The sequence below is a fragment of the Bufo bufo genome, chromosome 3, assembly GCF_905171765.1.
Source record: "Bufo bufo chromosome 3, aBufBuf1.1, whole genome shotgun sequence".
Lineage (NCBI taxonomy): Eukaryota > Metazoa > Chordata > Amphibia > Anura > Bufonidae > Bufo > Bufo bufo.
Window position 1 is genome coordinate 447,803,517 of NC_053391.1, and position 14,638 is coordinate 447,818,154.

Here is a 14,638-nt window from a genome sequence, read left to right on the forward strand (position 1 = left end):
CATTTTGGGGGGCATTATAGGGGTTGGATAACCCCTTTAAACTCTTAGCTTATTCTGATATCATTATGCAAAAGATAATCCACTATTTAAGTCCACAAGACACAGTATGAATTCTCAGATTTTCTATAAATATTGCCTAAATACACACAGATATCATTTTTTTATTTAACCTTTAAAGGGGTGGTCTCGGCTGTCTACTATCCTCAGCTGTCAAGGGATGAGGGGAGTAATTGGCTGCCATGGTGAAGTGCCACATTCAGTAGAGATAATAAGTCAGCACTCTGGAAGAAGGTGGTACTCGTATCCTGGGTTGCAGGCCCATACATCCAAGTAGAAGTGGATCAGCACTCACTTTTGGATGCCAATAAATCTTCCCTTTATTGCCATAAACAGAATACAGGCAGATTGATCCACTTCTTTTACTAAATGCCACATTCAGGCACATTACAGTGTTGGTGAAGTGCACAGTGACATGCTGGGATATGGCACTTGACCACTGTAGCCAATCACTGTCCTCAGATGTAGACAGCTGTTGACAGCGATTGGTTGCAGCAGTCATGTGGCTTATCCAGGCATTTCACCAATACTATTTGTGAAACAGAACATGGAGGACCATACTAGTGCCACATAGAATCATGTATCACATTTTTAATTTTTGTTTTACGCTATTCTAGGGATTATGCCCAGATTTAGAATAATCTTGGACAACCCTGTTAATGTGGAGTTGTGTAGGACATACTTTCATTGTAAATCAGGATTAATTTTCCCTGGTGAGGTTCCACTGCCACAGTGATTAAAATACTTCAAACCAGAGACCAAACTACCGTACTGAGGGTTCTATTAAAGTTAAAGAGGACCTTTCATGGGTCCAGACATTATGAAATAAGTAGGGGGTTGTGTAGGGCATAGTTCATGGATGTAATATCGCTTACTAGTGTGTCTGTCCGTTGCTCCGTTCCCCCGCTGTGGCTCCCGTTCACTTTGCCCACCTGATATGCTAATGAATAGCATCGGTACAGGGAGGAGGAGACTGCCCTGTTTCTCAATAGGAGAAAAACTCACCTTCTCACTGGCTGTGACGCTCTCCGCTGCGATTGGACCGCACTACAGCCAGGGAGAAGGAGACGCCCATTGAGAAACAGGGCAGTCTCCTCCTTCCTGTACCAATGCTATTCATTAGCATATCAGGCGGGCAAAGTGAACGGGGGCCACAGCAGGGGAAAGGAGCACCGGACAGACACACTAGTAAGCAATATTACATCCATTAATTATGCCCTACACAACCCCCTACTTATTTCATAATGTCTGGACCCATGAAAGGTCCTCTTTAATACAATCAACATCATTTTTTTTGAATTGGTCAACATTTGAATTTGAAAGTGCAGAAAACTACTGGGTGAGATATACAATTCCGCAGAAGTTAAAGTGCACTCTAATGCTTCAAATGCACATGTCCCTTTGCAGTTGAGTCACATAATTTTTGTTTTGTCTGTATGAAAAAAAGTATTAAATATGAACATGAAACAGGGTAGAGTGAACAATCACCTATTGAATACCCCTTTCCTTAATTTCCCATTATCAGGTGCTAAAAAGAAAACCATTTGAAATGACCTGTAGCATAGTTCTAGAGCTCTCTTGCTGAAGTTATTTTGTCATTTGTAGTAGTAGTAGTTTATTAAAAAGGTTAGGGTTTCAGCACAGAGTATCACTGTTATCAATAATAAGAGGTTTTTAATATTATCACAGAACAGAAATTACCCCAATTAAAATATAACTTTTATTTGATTCTTTCTAAAATAAACCAAAAATCACCACATAAATAGCACTAGAATTTCAATCTTAATTCTAGTACTTGTCATGCTCCATATAAATTATTTCAATAAATTAAAGACACGATTTAAACATATATGTCCAGCACTTCTGTACTTACGGTTATACCTAATCGAGTTTTTTTACCGCCAGATGGAGCATAATAGGCGTAGATCCAGTTTTCTTTATCAGGCTTTTAGGCTTTTTCAAAGATAAGTGGGGTCCATAGTGAAGTCAGCTCTTCTGTCCCTGCTGTTCCCTTCACTATCCCTACCTACAAGCGGAGCACCCGCTGTGTTGAGATCCACTGGCCATCTCAGATAAAAATGGTGGCCAGTGGATCTCAACACAGCATTGTCTGTAAAGCCTAGTTAATCTAAGGTCCCTTGAAGAACCATCACATCCTAGGCACTGGTGAAACTCGTCTGGACGTTTATTTGTTTTTGGGGATCCAATCAGAAAGTGGGCACAATAAATAAGGCCAGTGAGATGGATATTGAGGGCTTAGCCACGAGAAGTGGGGTCGCCCATTTTCGGTGCTTGTAGTGAAGGGACAAGCAGGAACAGAAGACCTGACTTCACTATGGACCCCACTTATCTTTGAAAAAGCCTGAAAGCCCGATGAAGAAAACTGGATCTACGCCTATTATGCCTCATCGGGCGGTAAAAAAAACTTGATTGGGTATAACCGTAAGTAAAGAAGGGCTGGACATATCATATGTTCTGGCTACATTGTGTCTTTAATTTATTTAAATAATTTATATGGAGCATGACAAGTGCTAGAATTAAGATTGAAATTCTAGTGCTATTTATGTGGGGATTTTTGGTTTATTTTAGAAAGAATCAAATAAGTTATATTTTAATATGGGTAATTTCTGTTCTGTGATAGTTTCAGCACAAAGGTGGAAATTTTTCATTTGCGTTTTTTTCTTCTTTTCGTTTTTAAGTCTGTCTTGGCTTTGTGTGCCTGCACCAAATTTATGAAATGGTTCTCCTTAATAATATATTTGGTGTGATTGAAATGTGGTTTACACCAATATGTCAAAGTATACCAAGGGGTTGCCTGGCGTGGAGATGCGACTTTTTCAAAAGTTGTACACAGTAAATGTGCCATAATCCAGGTCTAATCTCACTTTTGTCACTTAAACATAGACCCCTATGAAAAGTGGCAAGGTTCACCAAATGTCGCAAAAAAATAAATAAAAAGTGCTGTATTCGACATGACTTGCAACATTTTAAGCAAAAAACTTGACGTATCTGATTTGATAAATGTCCTCTAGAATTGGTACTATTATAATGAAACTAACAAGAAGTCATAGTTAATCTAAGAGTAAAGTTAGGATATGATGTTATTGGTTGATAGTTTGAACTTTTGTAGGTTGTACAGATTCACTTGTCATTCTAGTTAGCACACCGCCTGTCCCCTCTCACTCACTTTTGATACAGGCTTCTGTCTTTAGCTGTTACCCACAACATGACAACAAGAACAGGTGCACTGCTTAGGATGGTGCCATTGCCCCAACCTCCATAACTGTCCACCAACCCCACCTTTCTTGCCTTTAGAAGCGACCACATGCTCAGTCTAAATGGAGCAACCATTCAAAAAATGACTTGCTGAGGTGTCAGTGGATCAAGTGGAGTTGCTTGCTACCAACAGGTGCTCCTTGCCTGCAGTGCATAAAAGTGATGGGAGCCCGGGGGATGGTGTTGCTCATGAGGAAAGAGGCACAGGCTACAGGCGTAGACTGCAGGACCATGAAGTGTGTGAGTGGTGGTATTGGGCAACATGTAGACTGCAGTGGTGGTTTACTATCTGATGCTGAAGATCTGGAGAGTGCAAGTGACAGTTCAGAAAAATCTCTTGGTGGAGGAGATGATGGAGGTTACAGTAGCCCATCTGGGGACAACAGAGGAAAAAGGAAGAGGAAGAGTAAATTGTCTGGCGTCAACAAGCAAAGACAAGCTGCCAATGCACGGGAGAGAGACAGAACACACAGTGTGAATACAGCCTTCACTGCTCTTAGGACACTAATCCCCACGGAGCCTGCAGATCGCAGGCTATCCAAAATAGAAACCCTGAGGCTTGCTTCTAGTTACATTTCTCATCTTGCCAACATTTTATTACTGGGAGAGGACAGCATAGATGGACAGCCATGTCTACACTACAGAACTTCTGTGACCAGTACAGCTCCCAAACCTATCTGCACTTTTTGCCTGGGCAATCAAAGAAAAATCGTAAGTGATAGTCTATGTATATTGTATAAATCTTTAACTAAAATAATTTTACATCTGTTCTATTAGGCATATGTCTTGCAACATAGTTTATTGCTTTATGTCTGCTGTAATAAGAGTGCAACTCATGAAAAAGGAATAAAAAGTGATTTTATAGAGCCCTTTACACAGCACCCGAATGCTATTTTAGTAGTGTATGAATAAATAGTCCTACTATGTATGTCTATGACAGCTGAGTAGATGTGGTCTATAAATAGTTACTATGATGCTGACAACATGGTAATACAGCAATATGTTCTCTATTTTGCTTATAAAACACTGTTGGTAAAAAATTTACAGTTTAGAGAACTTGATTTTTAGGGTTCTGCCATTTTTACACTTGATAAACATATGCCATAGCATCAATGACAAAGATTATAACGTAAAAGTTTTTTTTTTACTGGTATAAAAAGTGCAGGGTATTACACTACTGTATATATAACATTCTGCAGCAGTATACAGAGGTGATTGTTCTGTTACAATACATTGTGGATGGGTATATAAAAAGCTTAAGAGAAAACCAAATAGATTCAAATAATAACGTGCACATAATTTGAAATTATAGCATTTCCTTCAATTTTAACTTTTGCTAACTATTACCTATGAATCATTGATCAAGCATTTGCTTTGTAGTAACTGTAACATCCATGGTGTTCAGACTGTGACCTTATGAAACTTGTCGTCTAATCTAGTCTCTGTGTTTTCTTTACAGCACAGGGAAGGGGAGAAGCACTTGTCTATTTAAGGTGCATGTGGACATTCACTCAGAGGAGCAGCTTGCACAATACTTGCACTGAATATAGACCGGTTCTAAATATACCTACTTGATACTCTATGTTTACATGGAACATTTGTAATTATGCAGCTTAGGGTACTTTCACACTTGCGTTTTTCTTTTCCGGCACTGAGTTCCGTCAAAAAGGCTCAATGCCGGAAAACAACTGATCAGGCATATCGCCCTGCATTCTGAATGGAGAGCAATCCGTTCAGGATGCATCAGGATGTCTTCAGTTCAGTCTTTTTGACTGATCAGGCAAAAGAAAAAACCGCAGCATGCTACGGTTTTATCTCCAGCCAAAAGAACTGAAGACTTGCCTGAATGCCGGATCCGGCATTTTTTCCATTGGAATGTGTTAGTGCCGGATCCGTCCTTCCGGTCAGCGCCGGATGGCACCAGAAAGACGGATCTGGCATTTCAATGCATTTTTCTGACTGATCAGGCATTTTTAAGACTGATCAGGATCCTGATCAGTCTTACAAATTCTATCAGTTGGCATACATTGTGCCGGATCCAGCAGGCAGTTCCGGCAACGGAACTGCTTGCCGGATCACTCTGCCGCAAGTGTGAAAGTAGCCTAGGGTACTTTCATACTTGAGTTGTTTGATTCCAAAAGGCCTGATCAGGCAAACTGTATGCAAACGCATGTCATTTTTTCTGACTGATCAGGCATTTTTCAGACTGATCAGGATCCTGATCAGTCTGAAAAATGCCTGATCAGTCAGAAAAATGCATTGCAATACCGGATCCATTTTTACAGTGTCTTCAGGCAAAACGGATATGGTATTTATTTTTTTTACATTTTCTGCATGCGCAGACCGGAATACTGGATCCGTCAATGTGGCCATTTGAATGCCAGATCTGGCACTAATACATTCCTATCAAAATTCAGGCAAGTGTTCATTTTTGTTGGCCGGAGATAAAACCGCAGCATGCTGCTGTATTATCTCCGTCCTGAACAGTCAAAAAGACTGAACTGAAGACATCCTGATGCATCCTGAACGGATTACTCTCCATTCAGAATGCATGGGGATAAAACTGATCAGTTCTTTTCCGGTATTGAGCCCCTAGTACGGAACTTTATGCCGGAAAAGAAAAATGCTAGTGTGAAAGTAGCCTTAGGGATTTTTATTTGCAAACCACAAGAGCGAGAAATCATCATGGAGTGCACTTTATTTTACCCTGAATAAACTTTATTTACCAGCATTTGCAGCTGAAACGTGGCTCATGATGAAAATGTTGCACCTGGTCTTGTTGCTATTTTTTGCGCAAGAAATGTTAAACCCAAGCACGGTACTGATGGTGGTTAAACCAACGACACATGATGTAACATGATCCTGGACACGCAATGCTTCCATCAGAGTGTGTTGTCATAACACACTTTCACCTGTGCTTCTAGTGCAGAGGATAAATCCTGCTGGCCCTTTAAGAGTACTTACTGAACGGAACTCAAACGGTGACATAAGAACATTACAACGTCTTCTACTTTCTAACATGATTATATATTTTTGTAAACAATTTCCTAATATAATGGATCAGTAATCAGATATAATGTAGTAGAATGTTTTTATTCTTAGACCACTAATTAAAATATATTTTTAGTATTATTCATGGTCAGAATTTAATACCCACGTATCCATTTGTTTTTGTACTTGTCTTCAAATTTTTATTGATTATTACATTCATTATGTCAACATGGTTAAGCCTGGTATGGTTTATGGTGCATTACACTTTAAACCACTAGATGCATTAGTGGCCCCATTCTGAATGTAAAGACACAACAGTACCTTAAGGGTATGTTCACCCGGTGGCTTTTGACCAGGTCAAAATCCACCACGTACTCATGGAGGAAACCACTGTGGTTTCTGCCCTAGTTGTTCTCCATGAATGCTGCAGACCCAATCGCACCTTAGCTCCAATTCAATGGAGCTAAGCTGTGAGCAGACAGCTACTGCAGCATCAAGTGGTGGCTGTCCGCACATCATGCCAAGAAGGGACGTGTTTCTGCAATCTTCAGCGCTGTCTCCTGTTGAAAGCAATGGGAGACAGAACACATACAGCTGCTGGCGGAATGGGTGTCCGCATAGAAATTCTGTCTGAACAGGCCCCAAGCCTAGAGCCAATTCCCATTGCAAAACAAGTGACACGTAAAATGAAAGTACAGATTTGAGTTTTTTGCTGTGAAGTAAAGGCATTTCCTTTCTTATTCCACTTCCATGATTGAAGATGCATACATCTTCCATGCCTGTTAAAATAAAAAAATTTGAGAATGTAGACCATCACTTTACCTACTAAGGCCTAGGGAATCATTAAACATAATATTTTGTCATGTTCAATACCCCTTCCATCAACAAGCTCCTACAGAGAAGAGATCCTGGTCTGAAGCACCTTGTGCATCCTTGCATTACATGCTCATGTCCTGAGCACCAAGAAATGCTTCATTTTCCATTCAGTAAAATTCGTACTCACCTGCAGCTTCCTTCTGAGATATCAGCTGATCATAATAGTTCCCAGTAGAAGGAGCCCTGTGATCAGCTTAAGGTTCGGGGCCTTTTCTAAGAAAAAGAGGTTATACAAAAGGACAATGTCTAGACCAGGCATGCTCAACCTGCGGCCCTCCAGCTGTTTTAAAACTACAACTCCCACAAAATTCCCTGCTGTAGGCTGATAGCTGTAGGCTGTTCGGGCATGCTGGAAGTTGTAGTTTTGCAACAGCTGGGGGGCCGCAGGTTGAGCATGCCTGGTCTAGAATATAGTTCAATTTTCTTGTCATTTTTTCTGTTGAAAACTAGAAAGTCAGTCTCCTGACGTTAAAAGCAAGATGTCAAAACTAGCCAACTTTTCTCCGAAATATGTTAAAACAAACATTTCGATATATGGCTAGCCACTTCATTTAAATAAAAGACTATTAACAAGAAGGGGTTGTTAAATAAATGGTCATAAACCATGTCAATTGCTTGTCTAATAAACAGGCAGATAGTCTGTAAGCACTTAGATACATACATTTGATATACTAAGATTATAGGACATAGCATTACAGTAATAAGAATCTTACAGGGCAGGGTTAATATCGAAGAACCTTTAAAGTGGAACTAAATGAAGCTTCATATGACAGAAGTGTTAACTTTGTTTCATTTATATTTAATTTTTACTTTTCCATTAAGTATGTTGTTTTTTTCTTTTTTTATAAGGTAAGGACAAAAGTTTTTCTGACAGGCCCATGAATACATGTATTTATGAAATAAGTGTATTTTTTTTATTTATTGTGGTGCACATAATGACAGACCTACTTTAATGCACTTTACCATATGAAAAGTCAGATTACCTCAACAAAAATGTGTGCGATTCTGTAAATCATTGAACATACTGTATATATAAAAAAACCTTGTATGTTTGGTTGTTGATTAGCTCTGTACAGTACCACACTATTATATCATGCATGCATATTATGCTACTGTACTGTAAATACTTGTACTTGATATGAAGACAATGTTCTTGATGTTCTTGAGAATAATTGACTCATACACCTCCTCTGCTTATTCTTGTAATGAAGGAACGCTTTGGTGACTTCAACTAGGAATAACAAGTTAGACTCTTTCCACAGCACATTTTGCAATTTCCACCGGAGATTTCGAGAGACACATGCAACATATACCTCTGACTGATGCCACTGTATATGCATACACTGGCATCTGTCATATAGGCTACAAACAGAGTTCTGGACCTGCGACGGAGTGTCCCCAAAGCAGAAGATGCTACCACTAACGCTTTATTAACAGGGCCGGACATCTCGGCCGGCCCTGACTAGCGGCGCAGCAATGGCTCATACATTGCTACCAATTCCGGGAAGCAGTGCATGAACAGTTCCTGCTCCTGAAGTGTAAGCAGAGCTAAATGGTTTGGGAAAGAAGTCTTACCTGTTTTTTTAGTTTAGATACGCGTGTTCAGTCCAGTCCCTCTTAATGTTTACAAGCTAGTCAGCTAACGGGGCTGATATAAAAATTACATTAATTGACAACACTTAAAGGGGTGGTCTCATCACAGAAAACCCCTTTCAAAAGGTGTTTGACACAGCGATCTGCTTCAAACAGCTCCCGGCAAACAGGTGATTTTGCCACAGCGAGCCAAGAAAGGTGGTATTACATGGCGGCCATTCAGACGAATAGTCATGTAATATAAGGATGGCTGGAGTCCAACAGAACAGGGAGCCTGAGTGGGAGACCCCATTTATGATGTCCATCTGCCGTAATATGGGATAGGGGATGTCTTTATGAGCAGATCTTAGGAATCGTGACTAGTCAGGCACAACCTTTTGTTTGCATACATGTCTGGACACCATTAAGGAAACCAGGATTGCTTCAGTAGCCACTGCTCTATGAACATATACCTCAAGTTGCTCTAGTTGGTGTCAGAGTAATAAAACCCAGTAAGCTACCCTCATACTCTGCCTCAACTAGCAATTTTCATCAATCCTTAAGATCTTGAGTATTAAATTATTATCCAATTTTTTAAATAAAATAAACAGTGCATCTTTCAATCAATCTCATTGGAAATCTGTCACCACCCTAGACTGTGTTTAACTGTTTATATGGCAATGCATTGTTACAGTAATTTCTAAATTCAATGTTTTCTATCCAATGTTTTTATAACTATGCTAATTAGTTTGAAAAAAGCCTAAGGGGCTGTAGTCTTCCATGCTGGAGTCCAGCAGGACCCATCAGCAGTAAGCCCCGCTACCTCCCTCCTAGTCTTCTCTCCACCTCCTAGCTGTGGCGATGTTATCATGCTGCTGCTCCAAATCTCACTGGTGCATGCACAGTTCAGTTAAGGAAGCTGCTGCCAGCAGAAGATTACAGACCACGCAGACAAGCTCACAAAGCGAATGTGCGCCTGTGCGAGATTTGGTGGGGCAGCATGATGAGGAGGAGAAGAAGAGGAAGGGAGGAGCAAAGGTCACTGCTGATGGGTGCGGCTGGGCTCCAGCACTGGTAGGTACAGCCCCTTGAGCTATTTTCAACCTAATTGGCATATTTATTTAAAAAAAATTGGGGGGGATAGAGAACATTAAACTGGACATACTGTAAAGGTATATTTGAAAATTGCCATAACAACAACTAAAAATGGTCTATGGTAGAGACAGATTCCCTTTCATATGCAAAAGAAGGCATTGAGCACCTCTTTTAACACAAAAGGAAATTTGGCCTGTTTACTGAAAGGTGTTATGAACCATAATGCATACTAATCTTTATTCTTTTAGATTCAGTGTATATGTCACTTTAAGTGAACTGGTATACTTTGCAATTGTTTCAAAAGATGTTATTTATGTGTGGCTAATATAGAATTTATTTTGTGATATGAACTTTTATGATATGTATATAAATGATATTTTAATAAATAAAAATAGAAGCAAAACTCAGCCTTATACATTTCATTTAAACTTATCACAACTGTGGTATTGCACAAGACTTCTACAAGGTCTCCTCTGTCGAATGCATAAACCTTTTACAGCAGTACAATACCTATGGACCTGTAGGCACTCTATGACCAATTGTACTTTCCCTACCGCATTGATAAAGCTTACAGTTAGCTGCCGCTAGAATCAGTCGGAAGCTTGAAAATCTTCATCTGACCCCATTAACTAAAATATGGACCGGCGGAGATCTGGCTGTCACCTGGCAACCACCGTGTAATGAACTGTAAAGATATAAACAATATGTAAACAATGTTGAATTGAAATATGGCACCAAGATAATTTACCAGAGTCAACAGCAAGTCCATAAAGGCATGGTTGGGGGAGGTTGATGTGAAAGAACTTGACTGGCCCTGACCTCCACCCCATCCCTCTGTTTTTATACAAGGCTGCAACAGTGATGCGCTGATCACCGGCATGTGGCCACTGCAGCCAATCACTGTCCTCACCTATATATGGCATGAGACCACTGAGGAGAATGACTGACTGTGGCAGCCATGTGCTGTATACCTTCAAAAAATGCTCCAGCCTTGCATACAAAAAGCGGGAGGAGGACCGCGCTGGCAGTGCAGAGAACCGAGGAGGAGAGATGTGAATATATAATAGTTTTTTATTTTAAAGCATTAGGTGGGATGGGACACATTTATAATTTACTGGGACAACCCCTTTAATGGTCATATACACACAGACTTGGAACATGTATATAGGATATAGCAAAAGTTTGCAGCTTTTTATGTAGATTAATTGTAGTAAATTGGTGTCCAAATGCTGACATTCACTTTCACCTTTAATACATACTTGGGGTCATTTATCCAACTGGTGTAAAGTAGAACTGTCTTAGTCGCCCATAGCAACCAATCAGATTCCACCTTTCATTTTCCAAAGAAGCTGTCAAAAATTAAAGGTGGAATCTGACTGGTTGCTATGGGCAACTAAGCTAGTTCTACTTTACACCAGTTTGATAAATGACCCCAAATGCATCTACCATCTGGGCCCAATAGTCATTAGTTCTTTGCATGCATCCTCTACTGCATCTTAGTAAAACATCAACTCCATTCTTCTAGGTATCATTGTTGAGAGGTCTTATGCTTGGACCTGAATTACTTGAGAGTTTACATGTGCCTTAAACAAATCTACTTATGTAGAGTTCCTAATAATATGTTCCAGGTTTATTGGATCACTATCATTATAAATAGAGATAAGTTAAGTTTTGAAAAATTTGATTTGGCAATTTACCCGAAGTTAGCCAAGAAATTCGATTAGTTGCAATTTAATTCACCACAAATCACTATAAATCAGGTATACCCAGGCCCCTCTGACTTAGGGTGCGGCCACACGGAGTGACTGTGCTGCAGGTGGGTTGCGGCCCAGGTGTAGTGAAAAAATTAGTGGCCAACTAGCCCACAGCTGCCTTTCATTTAATAATGAAGACCACATTGTATAGTCCTTCTTCATTGTTAATGGCCGTGCGGCACCTTTAAACAGGGGCTGATTCTGGTGTGGGGTTTGGCAGGTTAGGTGGGGGGGGGGGGGGGCAATATGCATATAATTGCGGTTCTTGACTGCAATCTACTGCAGGTTGACAGTAAACACTGAATATTAATCAGCTTTGGCATACCCTCTTCTCCAACCCCAGCCTTCTACTGTCCTATAGGTTGGAGCCCTTCTTCTGCCATCTGCTTTTCCTCTTTTTCCACATCATCAAATATCAATGAGAATATGTAATCAGGAACATGCATCCTCCTCTCACCTCAACTTGCTGGCTTTTCTAGGACATGGCCTTTGAAGGATGAATTGGAAGAAGTAAAGCCAGCAAAAGATGAAGATGGTCATCATTAAGACCTGGCCCCCTAAGGGTGCAGACTGGATGGTATTGGTTGGCACGCTGGCAGTGAATTAAAAAAGGCTTCAATCTTATTGGTATTGAATTACATTTACGGCTGATGTAGGAATAAGTAAGTGTAGGAATAAATAAAACGGACGCAGCATAAGTCTCCCTGCACTCTCCCTCTCCAATATTCTTCTATTAATAATTTTCAGTAACACTGTCCCTAGCGCAAAAGCGCTTGACACGTCTCTCCCTATGCTCAGCTCACAGGACAATGGCGTATACCGTGCAGGATGAGGGTTTTATAGGGCTATGACATCACAGGGGATGGCTATCTGCAGATTCTCTGGCTGCACGGCATTATGGATGATCTTGCGTTCCTGAGCTTCTTACCTTCACTTTGTAACACGTGCAGTCACCATTTTAGGTAAAGCTGATTCGTTACCACGAAGCATGAGGAAAATCAGATTAATTTGCAAATTGAAGTTTTCCTAAACTTTGGACTGAATTCCGCTTCTAACACTAATATAAACCAAGAATAAAAAAAAATAATGTCAAGCTCTAAATCAAAATTAACTACTTCCTAAGTTTGTTAAATTAATGCGTGGCCCCTAAGAGATCGAGCTTGTGATCTGGGGTATTTTAAAACCGGTGACTGACAGCAGCAGGGGTGCTACTATTTTCTACTGCTTTCTAGGACCAAATGTTCTCACTTCATTGAACAGTATTTATGTGAAATGCTTTCATGATAACTAACCTCTGGTGACTTAGATTTGCTATTACACATTTTAAATCCATACGTACTATGATTGAGAAAATTAGGAATGCTGCTGTAGTTTTTCCTTTAGGTATGCAGGCAGAATATTTGGAGATCAGGCAGCCTGGTCTCAGATTGTTGTGTATAGGTTACTGCAAAAACTCTTATTAAAACTAACAAATGTGTTTATGGACAGTCCCGTGAGGCAGGGGCTTTGATAGGGTCTCAAAAGATCCAGGGCAGAAGCCCCAATGCATATGGCCCAATTTTCTAAGTCGGTCAACCGCCCCCATGCACCAACTCCCCCCCTTGCAAACACTATCACTGAAGACATTTTAATGTACTTGCTATACAGCTATGCAGCAGCACATACCTCTCACATCCAGGGCCTCCCAGGTGACATCTCCTCTGATGTAGATCTTCTCTGTCATCATCTTCTCCATTCAGTCCGGACAACTTCTCTCAGCCGCCTCGTCTCTGCAGAGTGTGACACACAGACATCTTAGCTTCCTCACTTTTCTGTACCCCCAAATACTATCCTGAAGAAAAATAAGTGCCATACAGATAGTCTTCTCCATAGCAATACTGCTCCCTGTAGTCCCACCAATAGTAGTTCCCTTCTAGAATGCCCTCATTAGTAATACTGCCCCCTACAGTGCCCCCAACAGTAATAGTGCTCCCCAAGAGTGCCCCCATTAGAAGAGCCCCCAAGTATTAATAATGCTGTTACAGAGGCCCCAGCAGAAATAAGGCCCCCTATTGTTCCCCCAGTGGTAATAAAACTCTCTACAGACCCCTGAGTAGTAATAAGGCCCCCCATAGTGCTCTTAGTAGAAATAATGCGGATCTATAAGTCCTTCCTATAGAGCCCCCAGTAGTAATAAGAACGCCTAATGTCCCCTGGATTTAAAATGCCCCACAGTGCCCCCAGTATTTATAATGCCCCCTACTGTTATAAATACTGGGGCACTTCAGGGTGAGCATTATATCGCCCCCTACTGTTATAATGCCCCCACAGTGCCCCCAGTATTTATATCGCCCATTACTGTTATAATGCTCGCCCTGAAGTGCCCCCAGTATTTATAATGCCCTTACAGAGCCCCCAGTAGTAATAAGCCCCCCTATTGTTCCCCCAGTGGTAATAAAGATATCTACAGACCCCTCAGTAGAAATAAGGCCCCCCATAGTGCTCTTAGTAGAAATAATGCGGATCCCTCGTATAAAGCCCCCAGTAGTAAAAAGAATGCCTAATGTCCCCTGGATTTAAAATGCCCCCACAGTGCCACCAGTTTTTATATCGCCCCCTACGGTTATAATGCACGCCCTGAAGCGCCCCCAGTATTTATAATGCCCCCTGCAGTTATATCCCTTCGTTTACTGGCCTCAGAAATTATATTTCCTCAGTCCCTCCACCATACAGTCCCATGTAAATAACATTATTTCCCTCTTCCGCAATAGAGTCCCATGTAAATACCATCACACCATCTCTCCAGCTCCCTCCAAAATACAGTCCCATGTAAATAACATCACACCATCTCTCCTGCCCCCTCCAATATACAGTCCCACGTAAATAATATCACCCCTTCCCCAGCTGCCTTCAACATACAGTCCCATGTAAATAACATCACCCCCTCAATATTCAGTCCCATGTAAAGTGCAAACACAAGTGTGAAAGTAGCCTTAAAGATGTTGTATCACCTCAGCAAGTGACATTTATCATGTAGA

At 40.8% G+C, this 14,638-nt stretch overlaps 1 protein-coding gene across 1 annotated transcript; it reads left to right on the plus strand.

Annotated features, from left to right (window-relative positions):
- The first annotated feature begins 2,430 nt into the window (after positions 1-2,430).
- On the plus strand, positions 2,431-5,046 carry LOC120993846 (transcription factor 15-like). Its single transcript, XM_040422316.1, has 3 exons — positions 2,431-2,472; positions 3,373-4,044; positions 4,793-5,046. The coding sequence occupies exons 1-3, from the start codon at positions 2,431-2,433 to the stop codon at positions 4,823-4,825; spliced, it is 747 nt and encodes a 248-aa protein (XP_040278250.1). The 3' UTR covers positions 4,826-5,046.
- Positions 5,047-14,638: the final 9,592 nt, after the last annotated feature.